Source organism: Barbus barbus (assembly GCF_936440315.1).
Source record: "Barbus barbus genome assembly, chromosome: 47".
Lineage (NCBI taxonomy): Eukaryota > Metazoa > Chordata > Actinopteri > Cypriniformes > Cyprinidae > Barbus > Barbus barbus.
This window is the reverse complement of record NC_136725.1, coordinates 9123012-9143322: the sequence shown is the minus strand read 5'-3', so window position 1 is coordinate 9143322 and position 20311 is coordinate 9123012. Positions and strand designations below refer to the sequence as shown.

Sequence of the window (20311 nt, the reverse complement as noted above, 5' to 3'; positions counted from 1 at the left end):
AGTTAATGTCTAACTTATGAATGCTTTGAAAAAAATGTCTAACACAATTTTTGGCCAGTTACTCGACGTGGGTACATTGTAGTCAGGGATTTATTTATTGATTTATTTATTTACAAGTACTCAGATTTAATTGAATAATCGTGATTTAGTTTATGAACATCCAATGCTGTGTGCACAGTTGCTAATTATCTTGTTGGTCTTTACAGGCAGAAAAACAGGAAATTCTTAATGACAGGAAGGACACAGAAGCATACTGTATGTTGTAGTTATTTGTAGTGACGTTACCCTCTGCTCTTTCTTGGCTTTAATGAAACCTGTTCAATCCCATCACTATCACTGCTGCCTGTTAACCCTGTGGACCCACAGAGGAGAGAGGATTTGCATCTTTATTTTCAGTTTTGTTTATCAGTTCTTCCTTGTTCTGTTCCCCTCATTACGTATGTAGCAGTAAGCAGATTGCCTGGCAAATATTTTCTTGTTTTTCTTTTAAAAACAATTCCAAGCAGTTTGCTGGCAAAGTCTGTAATCTTCCAACGGCATCTTGAATGTTCTCAGCGGTCTGGAGTCAGGGAAGAGACCTTCCTAGTGAAAATCCTGTCCAAGTCACAGTCAGTTAATAAAGCTCAGAATGCTAGACATTAAAGATCCAGCTGAAAAGACCATGTTATACTAGCATAACTAGCTGTTGACGAGCGCAACACAATATATCCTTGTCTTTTCCACAAATCCAAAGGTTGAAATTCTGTTTCTGAGAGGTCGCAGACAGCCTAAATATAGCGTGGCTGGTGTTTCTAGATTGAATCTGTGAGTGTGCATTTTATTACTGAAGCTGTTTCCCTACCATTCGCTGCTATGGAGTATGAGAGCTGCTATTAGCCTTGGCTGGATAATTGCAGGTAATAACAGTGTAGAAAGAACAAGTCAGGGGCAACAAGAGATGCTTACGGCATTTGAGAGAGGGAGACAATAGCAGCTTTTTAAGAAAGGTTAGACGGTTGCACGACCTGCTACTGTGTGGGAACCCTGGGGACAACCTTTTCTCACCCACCTGTTATTACTTTACATTAACTTCATTTATCTCTGCCTTCACATACAATAATACAGCAGTTCAGCACGCTGCTTGTGTGCAGCATGTAGTACAATGGCAGTGAAAATAGTGAGTATCCTGAAACTCAGGGGCAACTCTGATCCAAAACATCGTAAGCTCCTTGTAAGTACATAGGCAGCTACATTGAGGTACATCATTAAGTGATTGGAAATGCTTTTCATCAGTAACAGTGTTATATAGCATGTCATTAGCATGTTGCTAAGCTAACCGTTTGATACTCTTTCATGGACATCAAAATGAAGTTTTTGTGTCTTAGTTCATGCATCGGATACCTGATGTTCATAGTGGTTAATGTTGTGATGTGTGTGTATTCTTAGCACAACTTTCATTCTGTTATTCTGATCTCTTGTGACTTCTTCCCTCAGATGAACCATCTCGCATATGTCAGCTATTAAACTGCCAGCTGACAGTCCGCATGGCAGTCTGCAGCTCAGAAACCCAGATTCATAGCGTTGGATAACTTATGACCCAAGAATGCCCCACACCTTTGATCTATCTCTCAGAGAACCTTCTTCAAACATCCACTTTGTGCAGCATTTGAAGACTTTTTAGAAATATAAAGGCCGTTCTAAAGGAAGTGTCGTAAGTTATGTCATTTTGGTCTGATTGAAAAGGCAGCAAACAATATATCGAAGAGGACAGTCCCAGAATGCATTGGACCAATATTTGTATTTGCATTGTTGAGCATTAAAGGCTTCTTTCAAAAATATTAAAAACCTTACCACCCCAAACTTTTGAAGGATAGCGTATATCAAAAACAATTGTCTGTGGCTATTATCAGTTATGATGAGGTGTCTTACTAGGCTTTGGAACAGAGTATTGATGTTCTCTCTTCAGTTTTAGATAAAAGATTCTAAAAATCTTATGTTGGAACATTCCAGCTGTTTCTCTGAGGATTAGGATAATGAGAAATACTGTAACTCAGGGAAGTGTATTAGAAAGCTGTGTTGAGAGGTGCTGAAATCGTGTTTGGTCTGGTACTGTATCGCGTATCTTGTCAGTGTGTGCACTTGCTTGGCCATTTTTAGTTGATAAACAGGAAAGTGGGTCCAGCTGAATTTAAATGGTGATTTTGTTGGATTGGTATAAAAAAAGGTTAATATACCGTCGTGTGAAGCCCTCTTAGTGTGAAGACCAAAGAGTGTAAAGACCATCAACTCTACCGTGCGACTCCACTGGGCAGGGACATCGGCAAGGGATAGAAGTATCGCTTTTTATAGTAGTTTTTTTTTTCATTTATATGTTTATTATTGAAATGTTGTTATATGCATGTCAATTTTATTTAAATTCTTTATTTTCTTAAATATGCGGGTATATAGTATTTATAGAGTTGTAACTTTTAGTTTTAGTTACTTTTTCTTATTTGTAAGTCGCTTTGGACAAAAGCGTCTGCTAAATGACTAAAGTAAAGTAAAGTAAGAAAGCACATCCACCATTGTTCTGTGCTGTGCATGGAGTCATATCATCAGAGAGAATTAAAGCCCTTACGTTCTCTGCAGGTGGTCTCATGCATCATAAGCTCCTCAAATATGATTATGTTCACACATTTTTTTTGTAACACTCAATATAGAGGATTTTAAATCCATAGTGTGATGGTGTGTCCACTGACATGGAGATATTTGAGCTTTTTTTGATTGCAGAAATGGTAATTATGGCTCCCAACTGCCTCCATATTCGTAATATTCATTACATTTGTGTATTTGGTAGATGCTATTATTCAAAGCGAGTTGTGTTGCATTCAAGATTTTATCAGACATTTTATCAGTTACATGCCTTTGATGGAAATTGACAACTGGCAATGCTGCTTATCTGACAACTGGCACCATCTACTTATTTAATTATTAATATTTTTTTGTTGTTTGTTTTTTTTCTCCTTGGACTTGCACTTTGTGAGATAGCAGTTGTCTTTTTTTGCCCCCTGGAGGAGATTTTGTTACTTTTTATTTATTTTTTTAAAGCCTTTTTTAAGGATTTATTCCAAGATCTTGAAGATTTTATCATGATTTTATCCATTTTTACAAATCAAAAATAATACATTTGAGTCTGAAAAGTTTCTCATTTGCCATCTAAAAGCAGGCTTACAGAGCCTGATGAATCCAAATTAAGGCAAGATTATTGGCTTTCGAACAATAAATGGATTGTAAATTGTAGTTTGTTCAATCTCTGTGTGTTTTTGTGTGTGTGTGTGTGTGTGTGGCAGGTTGTACTTTTGTTAGTCGAGGCTTCTTCCCTTGTGTTTGTGTCGGTTAATTTGTGCGAGGCTGGTGAATAGCCTACACTACTTTTCAAAAGCTTTTTTTTTGGCAAGGTTGCATTAAATTGATAAAAGTGAAAGTAAATGCATTTATAATGTAACAAAATATTTATATTTAAATTTTCCTTTCAACTTTCTGTTCATCAAATAAAAAAATGATCACATTTTCCACAAAACATTTAAGGGTTTTCGAAATCGATGATAAAAACTTTTATTGAGCACAAAGTCTCTTGAGCATGAAGATATTACAATGAATTTTGAAGGATCATGTGAAGACTGCTGAAAATTCAGCTTTGCCATCATATTCAAAAAATGTTTTAAAATGTTAAAATAAACAATGCCAATGTTAAATTGTAATAATATTTCATAATGTTACTGATTTTACTGTATTTTTTTTCATCAAGTAAATAAATGCAGCTTTGGTGAGCAGCCCAACTTTTGAACTGTAGTGTATGTACAATTATTTAAATGATTCAGCTTAACTGACTGTGATTGGTTGTTCACAGTTGGGCTCCTGTGTGTTGTGTTTACAGAACAGGCCTCCGGCAGTACAGGGCCCCCAGCACCAAAGCCACTCTCCAGCATGTATGAACCCAGCCCTGATGAGCTCCCCCTGGGTGAGACGGAAAAACAGGGGCCGTGCCATAACAAATTCTTTCTGTTTGTCCAGAACGGATGCGCTGCACTGTGTTGCATCTTCATTTTACACATTTTCACTGTTGTTTTCAGAAATATCAAATGCTTATATGAAACAGATGACCATCCTGCTTTGATCGCATGCAGAGCAAACTATTTAGAACTTCTCTCTCTTTTGACTGGAGCATGTCAGCAGCAGTGCTTTGCTTTAATTGTGTGTGCATGCAGTTGCTCACAGAAAATATGAAACTTCACCATGCATCATGATTTCAGTCATTCTCAATTCTCCAAATAACGAATCGGCTTGTTCATCTCACAGGGCACAGAACTCATTGGCTGAAAGTCATTTACGTTGTAGCATTTTGCTCTGCAGTGGATTCTGCCCTTTCTCATTTACTTTTCTCTGCTTTCCTTTCTATCCCCATCTCTTCTTCTCTCTTTTCACATATATAGTATCGGTATCAGGATGATGATTCCCCTCCTCCAGAACACAGCTTCCCGCGGCTCACCAATGAAGTTCGAGCGCCGGAGCTGGTGCACGTATCAGAGAAGAACCTCTCAGAAATTGAGAATGTGCATGGCTATGTTTCCCACTCTCATATTTCACCACTTAAGGTAAGTCACCCTTTCTCGGATCATCCAATAAATAACACGATGGCCCTCTTCACATTGCTGTCTTTCACCTCCACTCTTTTTACATTTGTCTGTCTGTGTGTTGGTCTGGTTGCCTCTTCGAGTGTCCGGTTTTCCATGTCATGTTTTCATTACTCATTTATATATTCATTTAAAAAAAAATCGAAAGATTAGTATTTATTGGAAAGAGTTTGACCTGTAAGGCAGTTGGTCTTCATTACAGCTCTAGTGCTGTGATAAGCTGTGCTGTTGTGATATGACTTCTCAACACTAGATGGTGCTAGTGTTTAAAAGCAGGATTGTTGTGGCTGAATTATACCTCCTTGGCTGTGGCAATAGGTAGGTTATTTTGTGCTGTGTTTGTCAGACACAGTAATCATCAGAAATAATTCTTTAACAAATAGTTAGGTAATGAATCTCTGTTTCAGACATTCCACCTTTTAAATCCTAGTACAATTGCAGATTTATTTTTATTTATTTTATTTTAATGTTTATTTATTGAATTAAAAAGAGAATTTGGGATCAGTAAGATTTACAAGACACAGAATAAGATTTATAAGATACAGTAAAAACAGTAATAGTGTGAAATATTATTGCAATTCAAAATAACCATTTTCTGTTTTAGAATATTTTAAAATGCAGTTTATTTCTGTGTAGGGCAAAGCTGAATTTTCAGCAGCCGTTACGCCAGTCTTCAGTATCACATCCTTCAGAAATCATTCTAATATTATGATTTTCAAGAAACATTTCTTTTTTATTATCATTGTTGAGAACAGTTGTGCATCTTAATTTTGCGAAAGCCTTGATGCATTTTTTTTTTTTCAGGATTCTTTGATGAATCATTCATTTGAAATTGATTAATTTTTTTATATAACAATATAGAAGTCTTTGCTGCCACTTTTGATCAGTTTAATCGATTTAAATAAATAGTATATATTTTTGGTCAAATACAATTAATAAATGTATTTATTTATTAATACAATTTTGTTAAATTAAATTAAAATTATATAACTAAATTAATTTAAATAAAATACTGTGGTGAGAAATGAATATCAATTTTTTTTAAAAAACTTGACAATTTTCAAATATGATCAAATAGTTTGAACTAAATAAATAAATATGCCTCTTTTTGTATTTTCTTAAGTGTTCTGCATTCATGAAAAATGCCAGATACAAAGCATATTTATTTATTTCAAAATTGAAAGCTTTTGTTGCTGTTTTTCTGTGATCAGATATGGCCCTGCTGGAGTCACGCTCTCTGCCAGAGAGACATTAACAGCCTGTGCCTCATCTGATTGTCTGCAGAAGATTCAAAAGCTCTGTGCTTTTATTTGATCTGAAGGACTGTATGATTTTATTCCAGAGTGTATAGACCTGTCTGAAGCATTAGGCTCATCAGAATTCTGCACTGTCATCTCTTGTGCAGACAGTGTTTTAAGACCTCAATCTTTCTATTTTGCCAACAGCCGCTTCTCCCCTAGTCACATAACAACCTCTATCCTACAGACGTGATTTCTCAGAGCAAACTCTCAACGACACTCAGGCGCAGGATGTTACTTGTCAGTAGGACTAAAAAAAATCACTGACCTACTCCTCTCACATCCTGTGAGGGATACAGGTGAAAACACTGTTACTCAAGTGGTTGGTTTATATACACATGTATCAGACAGACATCTTTAGTCGCTATGTGGCATCTCACTGTTTTTTTTTTTAGCATCTTATGCCATGAGTGTAGAATTTTGTAAAGTTTTGGGTTAAATGCGTTGAGCTTTTCATCTTAAGATCCCTGTGTTCTGTTCTCCATTCCTCTCCGTCTAGCTGTTTATAAAAGCAAGACCGCGCTCTGTGTGAACAGCCTCAGATTACTTTTACCGTTCATGTGCAGCTAGGGTCGGAAGGTCATCTTAGGGGGTCAGAGCCAAAATAACCTTGAAATCAAAGCCTCATCCTGCCATCTTTTGTTTTCCTTCCCCTCCTTTCTTCCTCTCATGGTTCATGCACTATGTCTGCGTTTTCATCTTCTCTCATCCTGTCTTCTCAGCCTCTTTCTTCCCTCCCTAAGTGCAGCCGATGTGCTGGTGATGCTCTTTTGTATTTTCTCGCCTGCAGCCTGCGCTGGTTACCCGGTTTGATCTAACATACCCGGGGGTGACCGCAGCAAACTACCTGGCAAGTTTGTGATATTTATTTTGAATGTGTCTATTTTTTCCCTGTTGTTGTTGTGGTGGTTTTTGTTGTTGTGGTTCATCCGTACTCAGGAACATTACGTGTGTGCCAATGTTCTGACACTGTGTGACATCCGTGAAATTCTTCAGAGGGTCTGAATAACAGACCACTGGGTCTTCAACCAGAACCTCCCTTTGAAGAAACCCATTTGTGCAGTGAAATCACAATTATTTTCTCCAAATATGGTTGACGCAAGTGAAATCATTTTATGTGATGTTCGTCTTTTTTTTTACCTGTGATGTTTGTTTTGGGGTTAATATGTCGTTTAGTGTGATTGCTGCTGATATTTGATTACTTTTATTGCCTTTGAGGTACATTGACCATTGAGAGAAATCTATGTTGGTTTCTGTTACTGTGTGGATGTGTGTGAATGAGCATCTCTGAAAGATCTCTCAGTTCTTGCTTTAGCAGTCAGTGATCGTACACAATCCATATGGCAGGTACAGTTTGTGTCACACTTCTGGTATCACTCTGCCTGATCAGGCCTTCCAGAAACTCTTAAATGCACACACAGAAAAGTAAACACATGCACAACCTTACACACACTTCAACCATCCTCACGGCCTCTTCAGTCTGTCAGGTGTTCTAATGCTACGGCCTCAGTAGACCGTCACCATGACAGCCTGTCCTCTTCAAGTCTCTGCACTCACGCCAGGGACACTCCGCTGAAAATTAGCTTTAACGTGTAGATCTGTCACACCTCAGGACTGAATGCGGTACAAGTTAATCCTGAGATAAACAAAAATGCAAGCATCAACTTCTGATGAGGAACTAATGTATGCAAACTGTGTTTCTGTAGGAGGTATATGTTGTGGTCACAATAGTCTATATATATATATATATATATATATATATATATATATATATATATATATATATATATATATATATATATATATATATATATATATATATATATATATATATATATATATATATATATATATATATATATATATATATATATATATATATATATATTTTTTTTTTTTTTATAATTTGAAATCTTTGAATATTATTTCAAATGTTTACTTTGATATTAAATTATTTCTTTAATATTATATTATTATTAAATGCTTTTAAATATTTTTTAATTTTAAAATGTAAATATTGTATATTTAAATATAATGTAGTTTATTTTATTTTTATTATTTGATATCATTAGAATAACATGAAATATTATTATATAATATCTCATGATACTATTAATATGAAATGTTATTTGAAAAAAAATAAAACTATTTTAATTTAACACATTCTTTTAAATATATTTAACATTTCTAGTAATTTAAATATTTATTAATGTTATATTTACAATAATATTATTAAATAATGTTGAATATTATAATTTAAAATTATTTTTTTGAAAAAAATTTAAAAAAAATTTGCAGGTCAGAATTTTGGTATATAGTGACAGATGAAACTTGTGCATATGCATTCATTTGCTTGATTACTAGAATGGTAAAATCATATACATACACACACACACACACACACACACACATTTTACACAAAAAAATTACTAGAGCTTTAAAAAAATAAGTTGGATTTATTGGCTGGATTTATTAGTAACAAGTAGATATGAGATATGTTGATCAGATGATTCATTCCTGTCTAAGTGAGCAGTTTTTGGCCAGAATAAGTTGAGTACAAAACTTTTGTAGATGGTCAAAGGTCTGTCTACATGAGACTATTAGAACCTTTCAGTCTTGATGCACTCTGTTCAGCAGCCGAACTTGTTGATTAAATCAATATCGACTTTCTCTGCATGCATATTCTAGCCTTGTCGTCCCCTCGTGTCTCGGAGAGAGCGAGTGTGAGACTATTATGCCGAGAGGTGAGCTCGAAATGTAGCAGCATTATTCTCAGTGATTCACTGCAGGGCTAAACATTGTGAATCAGCTTTTACACCCGTAGCCTGTTTTCAGCCCAGGTCCTCCTACTGAAAAGCTGCTTTAACACCGGCATTAATTGAACGGCTGCATAAGAAGGTCTTGTCAGAAGCCTGACAGACAGATGGCGTGATATCGATCCTCGAGTCGCATTATTGAATAGCATAACAACCAGAAAGGATGCGCACCTTCTAGCTGAGATATTAGCCATCCACCAGTCGAGCAAACATCTGTGGTTTTAATGAGCGGAGCTCGGCAGGGGTGAAGCATGATATTTATTAGAAGAATCAGTGTGATTGGAGAGCTCTTTTCTTCCTGAGAGAGTGCATCTCGGAAAAATAGTGAGAGACAGCAAAGGCTCAGGGTTAATGGTGATTGTTTGGTTATCTCTCCTCCCTGGTGAAATGATTACTTCAGAGTCTGGGCTCTGTATGTGCCCAGGTCGGAGTAAAGGACTAGGCTTGATTGTCTGGGAGATGAGCCTTGGGTGGAATTAGAAATCAGGCAATTACCTCGAAAAGAAAGAAAAGAGGAGGGGGCGGAGGTGGAAGGCGAGGGGAAGAACTAAAAAAAAAAGGAAAGGAGAGTTGTGGAGAGACCTAAATACATTAATTAATCACAAATTTGTTACCGTTAAATCCGTATCAAAATAATTTAGCACAGCTGCCAACAGGAAGAAATATGTTAAAGTATTTTAATAAAGGTTAATTAGAAGCAGTGTTGTTTTAGTATTATTTATATACTATTATATATAGTATTTATTAATATTTTTAACTAGATTTTATTTTTACATGTTCATATTCATTTTATATTTTTATTTAGCTTTATTTTTTATTTTAGTTTTAGTAATTTTAGTACTTCAGCATAAACATTTATTTGAGTTAGTTCATTTCAGGCAACATTTGTGACCCTGGAGCATAAAACCAGTCGTAAGTAGCACAGGTATATTTGTAGCAAGAGTCAAAAATACATTGTATGGGTCAAAATTATCGATTTTTCTTTTATGCCAAAAATCATTAGGGCATTAAGTAAAGATCATGTTCTATGAAGATATTTTGTAAATTTCCTTCCGTAAGTATATCATTAATTTTTTATCAGTGATATGCATTGCTTAGGACTTCATTTGGACAAATGTAAAGGCGATTTTCTCAATATTTAGATTTTTTTTGCACACTCAGATTCTAGATTTTTAAATAGTTGTATCTCAGCCAAATATTGTTCTATCCCAACAAACCATACATCAATGGAAAGCGTATTTATTCAGCTTCCAGATGATGCATAAATCTCAATTTTAAAAAGTTGACCCTTATGACTGGTTTTGTGGTCCAGGGTCACATTTCAGTTTTTCATCTAATGTTTATATTTTATTTCAGCATTATTTCAATTAATGAAAATGATTTTTTAGTTTGGTCAGTGTAAATTATTGCAAAAAATGTGTGGAAATCTTTCACCCTGATACAAAATTCTAGATCATGTGGATTCCTATTGAAATGACTCTGTGTCGCCTGCAAAAATTTGCTGAACAACAGTAATTATGACCACACCTTTGGCTGGTAAACCACCCAGAGCTGTCTAGAAAAGACATTGCAACACATTAAAAACACACTCACTATAGTAACTACATAGTGATGCCCTACCTCTTACAACAATCGTCGTTTTCAGTATAAGGCTTGCTATTTTGGCACGGTTGTGTCTCAAGGACAGCATATCTACCACAGACAGGCATTATTTTCCCAGTGCATGTAATGTGAAGTCAAGGAGTATGAATTTGTTCCATTAGCATACTAATTGTTTTCAGGTCTTTTCATTTTTTGTCACATCACTTCAACTAAAGCGTTTATGTCTGCCCTGAAGCATGAGCTTAATGAAATTGGCTTCAGGGTTTTTTATTTATTTTATTTTTAAGGGGGATGAACTCATTACTCTGTTCATAGACTGTGTTTTGAAGGGGTTTTAGGAGTCAGGACTTGTGATGTTTCCAAAAAAAAAAAAAAAACTTATTCACCTTTACACAAAAGATTTAGAAGAGTGTTTGGAGAGTTACAGAGGCCAGCTGTGTGGGTTTTTTATGCAGTGTGGAGAGTAAACAGTCCTTGTTTTGCCAGTGAGGGATTTCTTTTCATGAACAGACACTTAGAGGCCTATTAAGTTGCTCATGAGATATTTTTTGCTTACTGTCAACAGCTAATTAGGTGAAGGTATAATTTCAGCACCACTATCATCAAATGGAATCGCAAATTGTTTCTAAATAATCTACTTTGTACTGTAAAAATATCTTGTTAAATTTATGCTTAAAAATGCCAGTTGTAAGAAATTCACTGTAAATTCACTGTTATATATTTTTCACTCATATGCTAAGGTAATTTGCAGTCAGCCAGTTATAACAGGTTTCACTGTAGCATTTTATTTTTACTCCAATATTATTACAATTCTAAACTGTTTCCAGGAATTTTTACAGTGCATTTTGGACAAATATTTTGACATGTCAAACTCTTTGATAAGCTAATCAACAAATGGTTGCTTATAACTGTTTCTGCATATTAAACATGAAGAGGAGAAAGTATTTTAACACTGAGAAAACTTTAAGTATCATTTTCCTTGAAACACAGTTTGAGATTTAAGAGATTTTGCACCAGGTCTGAAGCAATTCGAATCCTTGACATGCACTACTCCCACCTGCAATGCCTGGCTGCCTAGCATAGATTTTTTCATTTTAGAGAACATTAGAGATTTTGGACACTTGTGGATTAAAACCACTCAATGATTTACCCACAAAAAGAATATTCTATGAATCATATCAAGAAGAAACTGATTCATCGTGAGAATAGTGGGAAAATTTTTAAATGGTTCATTTTACAGATTAACAGATGCTGACATATAAATCATCTAAACACACTTAACATCTGTTGAACTGGTAAATTACATGAGAGAGTAGAAGGACGCTTCTAGAGCTTTAGAAAACAGCCATGAGAGAGTCACATGTGCTACCCATCTGTTTCTCTTTCTCGTAGTCTACTTGCTTCATTGTATAACCTTAATTATAGAACCTGTTGCTGGTATAAAATGCCTGTTTTTTTTTTTTTGTAAAATATATCAGCAATGACAATATTAGAGCATTTCAGCAGCCATCTTTAAAAAAATTGTACTTAAATGCACAGTATGTAATTGAGTAAGCTGATTGACTCTTTTAAATTAAAGGCAGGACTACATTATTTTCCATTTGCATTATTGAGGATCGCAATATCGTATTTTATGATGTCTGTCAATAAAGCTACATATTTAACCAGTAAAAAGGTGCAGTGTCAAAGCAAAGGCATCTTGTTCCTTAGCTCTCTTTCTTTCTCTCTGTTTTCTCTCTCTCTCCTCACACAGATGCTGAGGAAGGTCATTTTTAACCAAAGCAAACACAGTGATATGAATACTAAACTGTCTCCTTAATTGCATATTGCAGAGGCTGGGGATTATATAACATATCTAGGCATCCTGATCAGTCCTCACAGACTGTTTGAAATGCGTCCTTCAAGCCAAAAACAGTTTTGAGAATAATAAGAGTTTTTAATGGTGATGAAATATCTGCTTGGGCCAAATCACTGATGAAAAGGGAATATTTTGAACTTGACTGTCTCTGTTACACTATATGTGACTATATTGATTGGCATTTGTCTCAGTTATTATAGCAAATCCCAGCTTTGATGTTTTATAGTTAGGACACATGTTATTGTGTCCTACCTTCTTAAATCTGTCTTCTTAAAGCCCATGAATGCAGTCAGATCCTGGCAGTTGCCTGGTAACTGATGTGCCCGACTGCAATGTTTTCAATAATCAGACCCACGCTTGAGTCCGACCTTGTTATTGTGTGTGTGTGTGTGTGTGTGTGTGTGTGTGACCTTCACCCTGTATCTCTAATGAGTGTAAGTAGCTCTAACAGGGTTATGCTGCACTGCAAGTGCTAAACGACAGAGAGAATGTGAAGTGGGTTTTTACTGACAGGGTTTCAGAGACCTTCAGGACCTGACGCCCAGCACATGTTTATGTTGTTTTTGCTCAGCTCATTATATGGCTGCACTCTGTGTCGTCCTTTTTAAAATAAAAATGAAAACTCGAGAGATTGGAGCTTGCTTTTTCAGAGTAAGGGCCGCTTGTCTAGATTTGTTGATCACATGCAGGGGCGTACCATAATGACTTTTAGAAATGACTAAATTTGTTCAGATATTTTAAAGAGGTTTGTTTTTCCTGACCTCACTGAGAATGAAAAAAGTACCTATCCATATAACACACAGACTTTACAATCAAGCATCTGGTTGCTTTGACAGTGAGCTAAATAAATGTGCAAACAGTAAAATGCAATCCCACTGTGGCTAAGGCTTCCTACTAACGTCCACCTTTTTAAGCAAATCATTTTTATAATATAAAAAATCAAGTAATTTTTGAATTTATGAATAATAACACATCAGTTATGAATATTCATGACTCAAACTGTGCCTGTCACAGTTTGTGCACTGAGCCGCTGACACAAAGTGAACCTCCTTTTAAGAGAAGAAAAGTTGTCTTGGGCAAAATTATGCAATTTTATTTACATGTTGCTTTTTCTCACCATGGATAAATTAAATATACAGTAAAAACAGTAATATTGTGAAACATTATTGCAATCTAAAATAAATGTGAATAGTTGAGCACAAAATCAGAGTATTGGAATGATTTGTGAATGATCATGTGACACTAAAGACCAGAGAAATGGAAAATCAACTGGTTGTATGTGTGTATCACACGTCTAGTATAATTATATATCTAGACGTGACAGTGCAGACAGACATCCAGCTTGATTCCTTACAAACTGATGCAGGGTCATGAAAATTTAGGATTTAAAATAAAAGGTTATAACATGCATTTGGCATTCTATATTTTAACCAATCTATGAATGTAATCATACAGGCAGCAATTTTCAGGTCTTTTTTTTTTTCTCGCCATGATCACATTGCACTTTTATGGTGAAAAAAGTGGACTGTAGGTCCTAATCTCTTCCTGTCCTCAACCTTCTGTATTTATCTGACTCGAGAGCTCTTATCTAACTCATTCCCTGCTGCTGTGCACCGCACTGCTGTTACACGTTCTGATTTGTGTCGGAGTGTCTAAAGCACTGGCTGCCTTTAATCTCCCAGAGTGCACCTGGAAACTCGAGTTTAGCTCCATCAGTGCACACTTCACAGCTTTGTTAAAGAGAGAAATGTATTCCCTGAAAAGAGTACAATGCACTTAAAACTATTTCCTATCCACAGTAGCCACATTTACCAGTGAGTCATTGGTAGTTTAAATAGAGCACACAAGTCTTCCTTGTGGTTCAGGTGATTGCTGGTGCAGTGGTGATATAACTCAGTTTTAGTCCACTTTAAAGCAGCTCAGTCACTGGCAGAGAGAGAGAAAGAGCGCTATTGGGTCCCATTGAGACATATCATTTGTGGAAAGTACAAGATAGCATTGCAGCACCATGGAGAGCTCAATGTGCGCATACATATTGGCATCTTAAAGTGACTTCTCAGTGCTTCCTTTCCAACCTGACAGGACACAATAACACACTGCAATTAACACCCCAAATTACCCACCACAGGCTGGAAACCAAGAGAGGGAGGCAGTCGGAAGGAGAAGACAGCGAAAACTGGAAGGGAGGGCAGTGGAGGTTGTTTCAGCCAGAATCCATTACACAATAAGGCCTCCAGAGAAATTGATTTGCTATTAGAGGGTAAATGCATATGGCAGGCAGTGGGAGATTTCCTGGAAGGGGCAGATTCCGAGCCCTCATCCCGTGCTCTTTTACAGTTCCATCAAAACCTTGATGGAACTGCCATCCGCAAAATTGTGTCTAATTTGATGTTGATATTACAGCATGCACAGAATAAAAGTGTTCCTTCTACTCTTCCATTTCAGATGGATCAAAGGCAATTTAAAGAGAAACGTCTAATTTAAGACTCTTAGCCTCATGCTTTCCACCTGTTAACATTTGCAGAGGGAACGTTTCAGGAACGTTTGCCAGTGAAATGGCAAGCTACAGCCAAACCCTGATGCTGTGTTGTGCAAAGGTCAAATGTTTGGCTTTGACCTCTTTTGTCACCACATTTTCAAAGTGTACACATCTATAGACATCTTGTATATAAAGATTTTTGTAAGATTTTAAGGCATGCTTGCCAAAGTTGCATTTATTTATTTAATCAAAAAATGCTGTAACTATAGTACCATTTTGAAATATTCCTGCTATGTATAAGTGACTGTTTTCTATTTTGATATATTTTAACCTCTAATTTATTCCTGTGATGACAAAGCTGAATTTTCAGCATCCATTATTACAGTCTCAAGATCACAGTGATCCTTCAGAAATCATCCGGGGGGTCTTTTCCTATTCCTATTTCTATCCATTGCTTTATTTCCTTTCAGATTAAGTCCTTGCAGTTGCCACTTCCTGCTATACGGTCATGGTGTTAGATGCAAATTGAGAACATGCTATAGGCAGGACAGTAGGGGGTAAAAGGGACCTGCTGGAGCCTGAGCTACAGATCACTTTGATGTGGTCCCCTGTCAGAGCCTCTGCCCTTTACGTGGGCCCTCCCCACTGTATGCTCCTCATGCATACCAACACATCCCACCTATGACTGCATGTCATCATCATTCCAGTGTTCATTAACACACAGGTGCAGACTCTTGACATTATCTAAAGTGGAACATGATTTTTACATTTTTGAGGAATTGATTGTCTTTTGGAAAAGTTGGTGTGGTTAAATAGGAGGGCTTAGTAATGTCAGATGAAAAGGTGAAAAAAATATTTTGATGACAAAACATACAAAACACACTTATTGTGCACCAAATTGTTCACAATAAGATCAGAAAAATAAGAAAATAAGAAAATAGTGTATATTTTATCCTGACTTTTTTGTGTTATTTCAGATGGAGAGTTCAAATGGAGGTCATGGGTACATGGTCATGGTTCACCCTTGACATGACATAACTGTGCATGTGGGGGGCACAGCAATGTCCTTATAGAGTCAAGGTCATGATGTGGCTCAGTAATTTAACTGAGATCAATGGGACCGTATGGCTGTGTGATTCTGAATGCTGCTGAGAGACTAATGCTGATCTGAATGTGTGTGTGTGTGTGTTCTACTAGCACTGTTGTACAATACACACATATTTTAATCTTATCGTTACAACCTGTCGAGTTCACGCAGCCTTATCCATCTGCCAACAGCAATAACTGTGGGATTACTTATGTTAGAGACCACTAATCTCTAATATTTTTCTTTCTTTCTTTCTTTCTTTCTTACATGTGTTTACTCTTGCTGTCTATTTTTCTCTTTAGTTTGTTTGCTGTTCTTGTTTTTCTTACTTTATGTTGTTCATGTCTTTTGTTTAATTCCTTTTTTCCTTTAGTTCGTTCTTTCTTTCATTGCTTCTTTCTTTTCTATCTGAGGCTCTGTCATTTGAAAGTGTACTGCCACTTTTTCTGCTGCCATCTCAGTGGCTATCACCTTCCGATGATATGTGATTGATTTTAGCAGCTCTGCCATGAGTGACATATCTGAGCGAGAAATGATTTTACCCTTTCAGATGGGGAAAAATTGTTTTCTGGATGCATGCTTTGAATCCTAACGTGTGTGTTTGTGTGTAGAGTTGGATAGTGATTGTGTTTGTTGAGGGTATGATAAGCGCTTCGAATGTATTTTCCGGATGAAGTAAAATTAATGGGCAAGGGATTCTGGAATATGTATGCATATGTGCTTACTATGCTGATCAGAACGGTCCTTTCAGCAGTCGACCGCATTCACACTTGTCCCTCGTACAACCCTAAACTCCAGGGTTTTAGATGATCTCAAAGCCGCTCCCGATTTTACTTACTCCATAAAGCCTTCTTTAATGAACAGCATCTGACTGAACAACCCCTCAGTCTGCTGCTTCTGATGGTCTCCGTGTTCGTGACGGAGTGTAGGGCCCTCTGACTCGCTGAGAGAATCAACAATGCTGTACCGCTGGTTTCTTACGCACATCCCCTTTGGGGTAGACCTATTATTTAGAGAATGCAGTGCCCCCTGGCCCATTCATTTCCTAGACACAAGTGGGCAGTACGAGGAAATTTCCCTGCATACACAGAGCTCCCCGGCATGCAAAAATCAATAGCTGGGCTGCAATGCATGTAGTCTGAAAAACGCACCACTGTAGCCCATCTATTACAGATGCGCCGCAGGATAATCAAAGCCAGACCTGATAATGAAGGAGCTCTGCTAAGGCAAGCATATTTCAGCACCGGCTGATGAAGTTTCCAGTGGACTGTAATTTGTGTATCGGACTTGTCATTTGATAAATAAGTGTGATTTGCCTAGAGCAAATCCAGATTTAATTGTACTATACAACTTCCATGTTGCACAATTGCACACAGACTTTGATTTGTATCCCCGAACAATAGAAACAGGTATTTTTCCCATTAGGTCCTCACACATGAAAGTATATAGATGCTTATATTTTAGGTATGTGGTTCATATTTGGGGTTAGTGTCATCAAAATCATATAGGTTTTTAGTCAATGTATTATATTTACCAATAGTAATTTTTTTCTTTCGAATAGCATGAACTGATGAATTGTGCTCATTAAATAGTAATGTTTATTAAGAAAGTTAGTTTCATTTACACTACTGTAAAGTGTGATTGCTTCTTGTGAATGTGACTCATATAGAGTTCTTTAACAATATTCTGTAATCAGCTTACACCTGAGGAGAATCAAGAGCACTTTATTTAGCTCAGTGCTGGAATTATGTAACAATCATAATAATATGTAGCGTTTAGAATGTGAATTCAAGATGAAGTGCAGTAGTTATGCAACAAGCACAAAGTGTACTCATTTAACAAAATAGAGCCGTTTATTGATTCACTGCAGGAGAGATTTATTGCCTCAAATTCAATTTATTCTCAGTTATATTTCCTGCTTAGGCTCCGCACTGTTTATTCTCTAGATTCAGTATGCGCTACCCTTTTTGGTAATACCAAGGATATGGGGTTGAATCATGCCTAGCTTTCAGCTATAAACCCACTTGATTAATCTCCTTACTTGAAAAGCAAATTTCACAATTTCACAGATGTACATTATGTAAATATTTAACTGAATTAGAGCTTGATATATGAACCTGGAGCTATACATGTGGCTTTGTTAGCATTCTCATGTACTCATTATCTTAAAACATGAAAAAGAAAATGTGGCCAGTCCAGAATAGCCTATTTATTCCCGCTCAATAACCTGTTCCATTGTGCACCTTATTATAGTTCATTAGAGCTTTCTACCATGTTTTTCAATGCCTACGGCCTTTTGGCACTTATTTAATGTAATTTGTGTCTGTCTTTAAAGCTTACTCCAGTGCTTCTCTACAGCTCCATGTTGTCAGAAGAACATCAGTGAGTAACTTCATGACTCAAGGCTTCTGCAACTCCATAGCGCCTCCATTCGCCCCCACCCGGGGCGAATCACATCTCTGCCTCATTGTTTATCCCACACCACCCTGTGTTAACATTTCCACATGTTTGCTGGCTGAAAGAGCTCACTGTGTCTGCTCAGATCTCAGTATTCCCATTCGGATGTGATTGAAAGAACGTTTTACTATCATAATGTACAGTTAGCCTGCAAAGGTTTCGATTCAGATTAACTGTTATCGCCGATGGATGAGCTGATTTCTATTTGTAGACTCTGGATCGCTCTTATCAGTGTGTCCAGCACCGTGATTGACTCTGGGAGTGGTTGAAAGAGCCTCTGGAATTTCAGAGGCGATGTTCTTTCACTTTTGCTGATGAGTGTGGTTCTGTGAACATGTGACGTTGTCAGTGAAGATGTTCAGTGATTGTTAAAATGAAGCTCATTTGCAGCGTGTGAAAACCCATGCTGGGGTGTGATGGGGAGCGGAAGGAAGAATAATGAAATCTCTCCTCCTGCTGTAATGCTCTCTCATACACACCCACTTAGCAGATCAGTGTGAAAAATGAGTGTCTTATAAGTATGAGGGCTGACCATTGATCTGTGTGTCAACTGAGTGTTAAAAATGATGGCTCTTGAAAAATGTAGAGCAGACTTATTATAACTAAGCAGAACAAAAACATTATAAAATAACATTTAATCATAACAGACAGGCAGGCGACATTTTTCATTATCCGTGACTTCTTGGCTTCGTCCAGTGATTTAGCAGAGGTTTCATGGTTTAATTAAAAACACTGCAATCAATATGGTACAATGTGATAACAAGAGTATCCATTAAAACATACACTAAAGTTTGGGGTCATTTTTGAAAGAAGTCTCCTTTGCTTTCAGCAGCCATTACTCCAGTTTTCAGTGTCACATGACATGATCTTCAAAAATCATACTGATTTGGTGCTCAAGAAATATTTCTTATTATTAATAATGTTGAAAAATGTGCTGCTTATTTTTGTGGAACTGATACATTTTTCAGGATTTTTTTGAATAGAAAGTTTGAAAGAAATCAAAATTGACCATATTAACTTTCATACATCTTCCTGGTTTATTGTTGGTGCACGTTATTGCAAAGAAGCAACACTGTTTGTGTTAAATTTCTTATGCTTAAAACCAATTACATCTCTATAATTTTTCTCTTTGAAAAACTGTAATTATGTCACAAGTAAATGGGTTGCGTATGTATTTCATGTTGTCTTTAATGGGGTCCTCAGTTATGCCTGAATTGAGTATCATTGCCGTCTCTTACAATACCAAGTTAAAAATAGAAATAACTGATTAATTGTTAACTTGCAGACAGTATAGAGCTATAAAGTGAATGTGCAAAGCCTAGCTCAGAGTATTTGGCCCTTGAAGAGCTCTCTGAATTGTGATAACAGATTTAGATATCTTTGAGCCCAGTTTGAGAAATTGTTGAGACCTCGTCTGAAACTCCAGTGGATAAATGATCTTTTTTTCTTTCCTTGTGAGCTCTGAGAAGCAAGACGGATAAAAAGAGATAAAAATGAGAGATATAGGGAAAGCCCACTCAAAAATGTAAATTCTGCCATCACTTACTGTATTTTTGTTCCCCTCTCTATTTCCAACACAATTTAAACTTGCTTGTTGTGACATTACATGATACAATTACAGGTAGATTCCAGCATTCTGTTCAGCGACTGTAGAGGTCTCATGCAGGTGTGAATTTGACAATGATCCAAAGCATTTCAGAGGTGTGAGGGATGCAGCTCATGTTTACCCTCACTGATGGCACAGGCAGATTGGGTTTTTGGTCCCAAAGGAACCTCAGGAGCTTTAGATGATTTATCCCACTAGCTTAAGGAACTGCATTCATCTCTCACACCGGCAGAAGAGCCCCTGAATCGGGGCCAGAGAGACTCATGTACTACCCCCCACAGACAGAACAATTATAGTAGCCTGGGGTCGCCCACTCTGTTAGCACAGACAGGAAACGGAGTCAAGGTCCTGAACACAATACCATAAAAGAGAAGACTCGCTGCTCTGTTGGCAATATGTAAATAAACCTGCAGACAAGAGAAAGGAGAAAACAGTGAGATTTTAATGAGAGAGTGC

At 36.7% G+C, this 20311-nt stretch overlaps 1 protein-coding gene across 3 annotated transcripts in view; it reads left to right on the top strand.

Annotated features, from left to right (window-relative positions):
- LOC306865956 (disks large homolog 2-like) overlaps positions 1-20311 on the top strand; it is a gene marked incomplete at its 5' end in the record, with an annotated part of 212325 nt that overhangs the window by 69361 nt on the left and 122653 nt on the right. The window contains 3 exons of one of the 3 annotated variants that reach the window (XM_079410832.1): positions 3896-3979; positions 4452-4613; positions 6741-6800. In XM_079410832.1, coding sequence (XP_079266958.1) covers positions 3896-3979; positions 4452-4613; positions 6741-6800 — 306 coding nt within the window. The remainder of the gene's footprint in view (positions 1-3895; positions 3980-4451; positions 4614-6740; positions 6801-20311) is intronic. The other 2 variants (XM_079410830.1, XM_079410831.1) reach the window with 2 other exon arrangements.